Here is an 8972-nt window from a genome sequence, read left to right as displayed (position 1 = left end):
AAGAATACCCCCAACTTTTGAATTTAAATTAGAGTATGATGCTAATACTTCTACTGTAATAATATTCTTTTCATTTCCACTTTGTGAAACAAGTAGTAAAGTATAAATAGATGGTGTACATGTTCTTCGTTTTAATGTCACTGATGTTCTTTTTAATTCTTCTGTTACATGACGTACAAGTTGTTGAGACTCTTTTGATGATAATGAAATGTCTGTTGTAGGTTTTGTATTTTCTTCTTCATCTTTTCCTGTTGTTGATTTCCTAATTGAACTTCTTAAAATTGATGGTGTTCGTTGAATAGTTATATTTTTATCATTCTCTTTTGTTACTGACTGTTTTAATTTTTCAGTAACTTTTCTTACAACTTCTGGATTCTTCTTTACCTCTTGGTTGTGTTGAGATGATAAGTCTTGAGATATACGAGATGTAATCCTTTCAGTTTTCTTTTTAAAAAGAGATTGAGAGTCTGTAGTTAATTTTGATGTTGACCTTCCTTTAGTTGGAGTGATTTCTGGTGTTTTAACTGAAAGAGCTGAGTCAACTTGAGTTAGTTCTTGTTTTGTTATTTTTTTAGTTCCACCTTTTGAAAAGTATAATTGAGTCAACATCTGAAGCATTGGATCTTTTTTATTTTTTTCTGTTAATCTGTCTATTCGTTCTCTGTCTTGTGGAAACATAATGAATGAAAATGAATTTGAGATTATTTCAAATCTCTATGAATTTCGAGTTAATTCAACCTTCTCTATTTTAATTTTATCAAACTATTTTTAAATTTTGGTTTTCTCTTTTTAAATAAAATTATTTTAAAATAATTTATTTATAATTAACTTCTTACATCCAAAAAATTTTAAATATAGCATTTAAAAAACTAAAAAAGAAATTTCAATAGAATGATATTCAGAATGTAACAGATTTCTTGTATTCTCGTTCTAATTCAGCAAATGGTTTTTCTGGAATATTTTTTGATTTTGTCTTCTATTTGATAAGTAAATGAATTAATAAATACAACCTTAAATGAAAAGACAAACGTCATATCTTCCACACATTGCGACTGAATCACCAAAAACAGTTAATACTTTTCCTAAAGGTTTATGAGCTTGGAACCCATTAAAATAAATGTGTTCTTGACAATCGGATAATGAAATATTACCTATCATATGTTAATTCATATGTTATAAATTTAAATAACAAACCATATTTATCAAATGTTCTTAATATACCACTAAAATATTGGTATCCATGTCCATAAGTTACTACAACATAAAATGGCCAATCAACGTCTTCTAAGAGTGAAGCTGTGGCGTGCCAAGAAAGTTTACTCATTCAGAATTCTTCGAGTTCTTTTTCTTCAAAAAAATTAATTATTTATTAATAATATTTATTACAATATTTTAACTATATTATAATAACAAAAAGTAATAACAAAAAAAGAATGAATTTGTTCTTACTCAAGTTTCTTGTAATAATTAATAGCAACAATATAAATATTGTATGACATTAACACGATCAATGAAGCGATACAAATTGGTAAGAATTCAACAGAAGGAACAACTTCCATTTTATAAGCCATTATATGATCATCAGTAACAATGATAATATCATTTTTCTTATCGTTATTAACATCACCAAATACTGGTGGCATAATTGGTTTACAAATATGATCAAATTCTTTTTTAGCAATAACATTACCATTTAAATCTACAACATTTACAAATCTACTTCCTTGTGATACAATAAATGGATCTGTTTCATTCTTTCCATAAGTGAATTTGAATGACACTAAAGCAGGTTTGAAAGTTTTAGCATTCTTTTCTTCAATATCCCAATATGATTGAACTTCAGCCTGCCACTTTAATGCACCGTTATTTGATACAGACGTCATTAGCCCTAGATTATTTAAAAGTATAATGTCAAATTTAGGTCTACCGTCATGGGCTATTTCTTGATTTGGAATTAGTAATGGTGGTAAAATGATAACTTCAGTACTTTCTTCTCTTCTTCTTAATAAATCGAATCTACGAGATTTAGTACATGCATTCTGCGAGAATAAAAATTGGAAATTTCCCATTGTCATGGCTTGAACTTGACAACTAATATCATCATCAACTTTTGAATAGTCTAATGTATGTGCAATTTGGTGAGTAAATACTTCATCTAATGAATCATCTCCATCAATATCAGCAAATGCACTTGCTGAAGACATTGTTGAACTAGATAATGAAACATGAAGTAATGGTTTTCCTGTAAATAGGTGAATAACTTCAATACCATTTTTTTGATGTACAACAAATACATTAGGATTTTTAATTAAATCGAATGAATTATATGGGTATTTAATATCTTTAATTTTAGGGTTAATTAATTGAGTTGGATTGTTAACCATATCTCGTGCAAAATGAGAAGGAGTTATTTTTAGTATCATAATACGATGTCCATTGGTGTGGCATATTTTGAAATACAGCATCATGGAATTCATGCCATTGTATCTCACCAAATTCTTCTGTAAATGAACTAAATATTTTGAACTTCTTATATTTTTCAATTTCATCAGTATTTTGTTCTATTAATTCTAGGTATTCATCTTTTTCATCAGTTTCATGTTGCCAGATTAGTTGACCATCTTTAGTACTAAATGCATAATAATTCATATGTTCTTTTAACATATCTTCTGGATCAAAGTCATCATTAACCAAATCTTCTTTTTGTTCCTCAAATGTTTGTTGAAGGGTAACTCTAAAATCTTCTTCAAATTCTTTATCAACTCTATTTCCAGAAAGATTTTCATCATATGAAGTTCTAAATGCTGCAATAACAGCTCCTTGATATTGAGTTTGAATTTCATAAGGAACGATAATAGCACTAACTTCTTGTACATATGCTTTGGCTTTTGGTTTATAATAATTTTGTCTCCAACGAATAGTTAAATCAGGATTAAAACAAATAACTTCAAAATCTCTCATAATCACAATGATGATTTGTGACCTTTTTTCAGTGTTATTATATTGTTTATCATATCCACTTGTGATGTAAATAGGAAATGACTTCTCTGGTAAATCAACTTCTTTTTTTAATACTAAACTTCCTTTCTTAACAGAATATATAGATAGTTTCTTTGATGCAAATGGTGTTAATACTATATCGTTAATTCCATCTCCATCAATATCTGTAACTAATGGAACAGCATTTAATTCGCTTGTTGGATTTCCACTGTACTTATATTTAAAGATTAATTCTAAATCAGATACTCTTTGGTGATGAACTAAATAATACCATCCAGCAAAACAAAAAATAAGAACTATCCATTTTACTATGTTCATCTTAATTTTGTTTTTCTTTGTAGTTCTAAGTTCTTCTTTTTTTTATTTTTTGTTAATTATAAAATAATAAATTTTAATTAAATTATAGTTTATTCTAAAAATTATTTAATTTATTTTTTATTCTTTATTTCTCGTCTTTGTTGTGGAGCTCTTTTCATTAGCTTGCCACTTTCTCTCTTAATTCTTTTTTCTTCTACCTTTTTCAGTTGATCTCCATATGTTTGTTTATCAACTTCTTCTTTAAGTTCTTGTTTTGAAATAAATTTTGGTTGTTTTCCTTCAATAATTCGTTTATGATTTTCTTCAACTAAACCACGTTTAATTATTTCTTCATTTTTATATTTTTTTTGCATTGTAATTCTTTGGTTCTAGATGTTAATAACATAATTTTTATTTGAAAATACATTGCAATATTTTATATTATAATACTTTTTATTTTTTATTTTAAACAAACTAATTGCTGTCGTTTTTTTATTAATTTTTCTCGTTCTTGTGGGTCTTTACAATTTTTAATTTGTTTGCTTAATTCATTAGCTTCTTCTTTCTGTTTTTCTTCTAAAAATTTATATTTTTTACAAAAACCTAACATTGAAACTTTACCTCCTTCTTCTGTAAATCGTGGGTCTCTTCGTTCAATCTTCTTTGGCTTAAAAATTTCTATATTTCTTGAAACTTTCTTTTTTGCTGAAACTTCCATTGGAGCATCGTTTTTGCCCATGATGAACTGTTATTTTAAAGAACTATAAAAGAAAATTATTTTTCAATTACTATCAATTCTTTGTATTTAAAATTTACTTTGTCTTAGAAAGACTCAAATAGGTTTAGGACCTTCATCACTTCTACTAATGCATAAAAAAAATGTAGTCCTTTTACTTTTATAACAATGGTTTTTTCATAATTTTTATCATTTAAAAAGAATATAATGTTTTTATTACATTTACTAACTATTTTGAAATAATAATTATTATATTAATTTTTAATTTTATTAATTTTCTATTAATAATTATTAGTAATTTATTGATAAAATTATAAGCGATGTTATTTATATAATGTTTTTGTTAAAATTTTTTTCCTTTCAAATGGATATTTGAATAATAATGATAATTTAATTAATTTTTATTTTTAAATAGCATGAACATATTTATTAGCAAACATAAGAATTATATTAGAAATGTTTGTTGAATGATATTATGTTATAAACGAAGAATATACAGAATTTTACAAAATGAATGTTTTTTATTAACATCAATTTTATCAATTTTTTAATTATTATCATAAAATTTATTAAAGTGAAATAAAAATAGTAATAAAATTGAAAAGATACTAAATTACTTAAAAAACTAAATAATTAACTTGAATGATATTGTATAAAAGGGTACTGAATTTTTTTGTTCACATAACTAACTTGACTCCGATGAGGCTAACCAATAAAAAAAAGGAATAATAAAGTAGTAGTATAACTGTTTTTTTTTTCTTAGTACTTGATAAATCTTCTCACGAACAGTTATTAGAAAAATATTGTTTTCAAGTTATGAAAAAAAGGTACTATTTAAAACTAAAAATAAAATATCAAGTGAACAAAAAACTGAATAAAAAGATTAACGAAGAAAACCTAAAATCAAAAATAGAAATTCTTTTTTCTTCATCGATGAATGTATTTAAAATGAATAATAAAGAAATGAATTGAATTGTATAACATTAAAAGGGTGGTAAATATCGGGAAATGTAAAATTAAAAAAAGAAAGTATAAAAAAAGAAGAATAAATAATAATAAAAAATAATAAACAAACTTGAAAATTAAAAATATAAATAATTAGTTCATTTGTTTGTGATGAGATTGAATTTGAAAAGAAAACTGAAATAATCAATAGGATGAGTGAAGTTGGAGTAAAAGAAAAGAAACATAAAAAAGGATTATTTGATTTATTCTCTCGAATTAAACATACAACAAATGAAGAAAAGAAAGAAAAAAAAGAGAAAAAAGAAAAGGAGAAAAAAGAAAAAGAAGAAGCAAAAGAAAAGAAGAAAGGACATGGAAAAAATGATTCACAAAATATTAAAACTCCACCCATTGCTGCGAACCCCAAACTATCAGGTTATGCTACTGGTTCAATGGTTAATCTTTTAAAGAATATGCCTGATTGGAGAGATCAAACAAGAAAAGTTGTTGTTGAAGGGAATTTTGAAACATTTCCTATTGCTGGAGATTTACCACGTTTATTAAAACATTTATCTATTGTACGTAAAACAAATGAAAATGAAATTTCATGTTTATTCCCAGAAGATGGAAATAAAACTGATGGTAAAGTTAAAATTGTAGTTGATGTACAAGGAAATAAAGTTACGACAGGTGATTGTTTAAAAGTTATTCAATGCATTACTAAAATCTTTGATGAAAAACATTGTGAACGTGTAGAAAAAGAATGGAATGCTGTTATGGATAATTCAGAAGATCTTTCTGTTCAAAAAACATTTTTAATGAGAGTATTAAAAAGTGTTTATGTTGATGAAGGATCAAATGAAGTATCCCCTGTTATTACATTTTTAAAAGCAATTAATCAAAAAATTATTGCAAGTTCTACTATGAAATTAAAAGCAGTATGTGGTAATTTGTTTATTAAAGATGCACGTTTGTTTTATTTAGTTTATTTCATTTATTTTTTTTAAATACTTATTATTATTATAGAACCAATGGTTTGGGAAATTGCAGTAATTCTTGATGGTGATAAAACTATTATTTCTCATTATAGAAGACAAGAAACTACATCAAAAAATTCAGAAGAATATTTTAGATTTTTGTGGGAATTACGTTTAGTATTTAATAAAGAAATGACTCAATTACAAGAATTAAAAATGGGTATTAATGATATTGAATTTAATCCAAATACTATTTCATCTGTACGTGAAAGAGTTGAGTCAACACTAGAATCTCTTAAATTTGAAGATTGTGTTGTGTCTGACTTAGAAGATTCAAGTTCTGAAGAAGAATAAAGTTAAAAGTATCTTATTCATTTTTGAGTGAACATTAAATCATTAGTTTATCATTCATTTTATTATCAAACAATAAATAAATATACTAAATCACTTTATACTTCCATAAAACCATCTAACCTTCTTTTTTTCCTTATTTTATTTCTTCTCTTTTAATAAAAACTTGAATATTTAATTTTCATGAGAAACTTTTTATTGTGAATGAAGATAATATTAAATGAAATAAAGCTTGATTATAAAATTAATACATTGATAACTTAATCTAATAAAACTTTGATTCTTAACAAAAGACTATATTCGATTAATTTTTTAGTCCTTTGCTTATTTAAAATTAAAAAAAGTAATTCAGTCTTATATGCAATCACTTAAAAGAATTCATTTTATTTCTTATATGGACCTTCAAATCCTTCAAAACCACACAATAAAAATAAGGGATAGTATGAATACTTTTCAATCATTGAACACCAATTCCATGCTGAAGTTAATCTTCCATCAATACAACTTCCACCATCAGATCCACTTCCATCAAATGCATGTTGAAAGAAATGTCTTAATATTGCTGAAGACCAAATTTTGGGTGGGTAACGTTCAAAATATAACTGAATTTTGTCAATAAATTTCTTTTCTAATAGTCTATAAGAAGTATGTAAAACTGGTGAAAGAATCCATGGTACTTGTGAGTATTTATCAATAAAAAATAAACAATTTGGTACATCTCTATCTCCTAAATGAACTACACTTAATCCTCTCCACCCTTTTCCTTCACACATAGTATTTTGTGTTTGACTAAGAATTTGATGAATAGCAGAAGAAACGTTTGGGCATTGTTGCAGCCTTTGTAAACCTTGTCCAGTATTAACTAAACTATAACTTCTTCCACTTAAAAAGTCTTTATCATTCATTATCCATAACAATGACATATGTCTCATAACATTCCACCAGAGTTTTAGACTTTGTTGAACAAATAAAAAGTGTTCAGAATGACTTTGTGTTAGTCTTGACCCACCTTTTCCAAATTGAATTGCTAATGAAGAGCTACTATTTCCTTTGTCTCTAAACTGTTCCAATTCTCTGAGTATTTCAAATACAACTCCACATGTCTTTGCTGATGCTTCAATTCCATCTCTAATTGAATATACAATACGAAGACCATGTTCTCCATATTGTTTTTCAATTTCTTCTAATGTTAGTCCTTGTGAATTTAAACCAATAACACTTAAAATATCTTCTATTTTCATATTACATTCTTTCATTCCCATTTCAACAGTATAAATTGGTTTCCATTTTTTATTCTTTACAAATTCTTTACCAATAAATTTGGGATTATAATTTATAGCATCTTGTAAAATGTGCATCATTTTTTGATATGTCTCTCTCATCATGGATGGGTTTGCTGCTTTATATCTTCTTCCAACTTCAAAACAATCTTGAAAGAAATCTTCTTTTAATTTTTCATCTTTACTAACTTTCATACCTTCTCTGAAATTATTGGTAACTAATAACCCAATCATGACCCTTTTAAGCTCTTCATGTTGTTCTATAATAATCTGTTCTTTTTTAAATCCTTTAAATCCTAAATCCTTTTGTTTATAACCATAACCATAATATATATAATCTGATTTAGCAATATCAACATTATTTGTGTATTCACTAACATCTAATGCTGCTTCAATAATTTCAAGATATCCTCTTTCTCTTTCTGTTAATCTCATAGGAATAAATCTTATTAATTGATTAATTTCGTTTAAATCTAATTTTTTTAAATGATCAATATATGTTTCTTTTAGGTCTTCTTCTCCTAACTCTTTTGAAACTTCAATTTCTTCAATTTCCATATTTGATTCTTTTGACTGTGTAGAAACTGATTTTTGTTCTTTCATCTTTTGTTTCTTCTGTAATTTCTTTTGTTGTTTTTTCGTTAATTCTTGTTGTTCATGTTTTTCTTTTGGTTTTGTCACTTCTTTTCTTTTTGAGGATTTTTCTTCATCGTTATATCCGTGTGCTCTTTGTTTATTTTTTCCTTTATTATGTCCCATATCTTTGTTTTGTTTTAAAGAGTTCCACAAATTAACATCATTAATTTTGTTCTATATATCATTTTTTGTTTTTTAATTTTTTAAGGTTTGTGAAAAAACGAAGATATAATAAAGTATAATAAAATTAATTAGAATGAGATCTAAAAAAGTGAACTAACCCTTTGCAATCAGCATGTCAGCCGTAAAAGCCGCTGGTAAGACCCAAAAGAAACACACTGAGGCTCTTAAGAGCGTTCAAGTTTTCGGAAAGAAAAAGACTGCCATTGCTGTCTGTCTTTGCAAAGAAGGAAAAGGTATGATTAGAGTTAATGGTGTTCCACTTGATCTCATTAACCCACCAGTATTAAGAATTAAAGTTTTTGAACCATTATTCATTGTTGGTAAAGAAAACTATGCTAAATTAGACCTTAAAATCAGAGTTACTGGTGGTGGACAAGTTGCTCAAGCTTATGCCATTAGACAAGCCATTGCTAAGGCTCTTATTGCTTACAACCAAAAGTTTGTTGATGAAACTACAAAGAATGAACTTAAAGCTAAATTCCTTGAATATGATAGAACTCTCCTTGTTGCTGATCCAAGAAGATGTGAAGCTAAGAAATTCGGTGGACCAGGAGCTCGTGCTAAATA

At 26.3% G+C, this 8972-nt stretch overlaps 7 protein-coding genes across 7 annotated transcripts in view, besides 11 other annotated features; 2 read left to right on the top strand and 5 right to left on the bottom strand.

The window, feature by feature from the left end:
• EDI_031340 (villin, putative) overlaps positions 1-678 on the bottom strand; it is a gene marked incomplete at both ends in the record, with an annotated part of 2186 nt that extends 1508 nt beyond the window's left edge. The window contains one exon of the mRNA XM_001740370.1: positions 16-678. Within this exon, the coding sequence (XP_001740422.1) occupies positions 16-678 (663 nt within the window). The remainder of the gene's footprint in view (positions 1-15) is intronic.
• A 108-nt stretch (positions 679-786) lies between these two features.
• Positions 787-828: a sequence feature (AT_rich).
• A 70-nt stretch (positions 829-898) lies between these two features.
• On the bottom strand, positions 899-1324 carry EDI_031330 (uncharacterized protein; the record flags this gene model as incomplete). The annotated part of the gene is made up of 3 exons (XM_001740369.1): positions 899-976; positions 1030-1151; positions 1195-1324. 3 exons carry the CDS (start codon positions 1322-1324, stop codon positions 899-901), a joined length of 330 nt encoding a protein of 109 aa, XP_001740421.1.
• Positions 1325-1351: 27 nt separating this feature from the next.
• Positions 1352-1410: a sequence feature (AT_rich).
• A 35-nt stretch (positions 1411-1445) lies between these two features.
• On the bottom strand, positions 1446-3318 carry EDI_031320 (uncharacterized protein; the record flags this gene model as incomplete). The annotated part of the gene is made up of 2 exons (XM_001740368.1): positions 1446-2341; positions 2382-3318. The coding sequence occupies 2 exons, from the start codon at positions 3316-3318 to the stop codon at positions 1446-1448; spliced, it is 1833 nt and encodes a 610-aa protein (XP_001740420.1).
• A 36-nt stretch (positions 3319-3354) lies between these two features.
• Positions 3355-3448: a sequence feature (AT_rich).
• Positions 3429-4036, bottom strand: EDI_031310 (uncharacterized protein; the record flags this gene model as incomplete). Its single annotated transcript, XM_001740367.1, has 2 exons — positions 3429-3686; positions 3773-4036. The coding sequence occupies 2 exons, from the start codon at positions 4034-4036 to the stop codon at positions 3429-3431; spliced, it is 522 nt and encodes a 173-aa protein (XP_001740419.1).
• Positions 3728-3767: a sequence feature (AT_rich).
• A 176-nt stretch (positions 4037-4212) lies between the features above and the next one.
• Positions 4213-4447: a sequence feature (AT_rich).
• Positions 4448-4550: 103 nt separating this feature from the next.
• Positions 4551-4670: a sequence feature (AT_rich).
• A 369-nt stretch (positions 4671-5039) lies between these two features.
• Positions 5040-5131: a microsatellite.
• A 59-nt stretch (positions 5132-5190) lies between these two features.
• EDI_031290 (uncharacterized protein) lies at positions 5191-6309 on the top strand (the record flags this gene model as incomplete). The annotated part of the gene is made up of 2 exons (XM_001740366.1): positions 5191-5947; positions 6005-6309. The coding sequence occupies 2 exons, from the start codon at positions 5191-5193 to the stop codon at positions 6307-6309; spliced, it is 1062 nt and encodes a 353-aa protein (XP_001740418.1).
• Positions 5273-5346: a microsatellite.
• Positions 5953-6003: a sequence feature (AT_rich).
• Positions 6310-6689: 380 nt separating the features above from the next.
• On the bottom strand, positions 6690-8345 carry EDI_031280 (uncharacterized protein; the record flags this gene model as incomplete). Its single annotated transcript, XM_001740365.1, has 1 exon — positions 6690-8345. One exon carries the CDS (start codon positions 8343-8345, stop codon positions 6690-6692), a length of 1656 nt encoding a protein of 551 aa, XP_001740417.1.
• Positions 8175-8281: a microsatellite.
• A 100-nt stretch (positions 8346-8445) lies between the features above and the next one.
• Positions 8446-8502: a microsatellite.
• Positions 8503-8640: 138 nt separating this feature from the next.
• EDI_031170 (40S ribosomal protein S16, putative) overlaps positions 8641-8972 on the top strand; it is a gene marked incomplete at both ends in the record, with an annotated part of 504 nt that continues 172 nt past the window's right edge. Inside the window, one exon of the mRNA XM_001733459.1 lies at positions 8641-8972. This exon is cut by the window's right edge and continues 172 nt beyond it. Within this exon, the coding sequence (XP_001733511.1) occupies positions 8641-8972 (332 nt within the window).

This window comes from Entamoeba dispar, genomic scaffold (assembly GCF_000209125.1).
Source record: "Entamoeba dispar SAW760 scf_1105229462895 genomic scaffold, whole genome shotgun sequence".
NCBI classification, from domain to species: Eukaryota; Evosea; order Mastigamoebida; family Endamoebidae; genus Entamoeba; species Entamoeba dispar.
The sequence above is the reverse complement of the archived record's forward strand: the minus strand, read 5'-3'. Positions and strand labels throughout refer to the sequence as shown.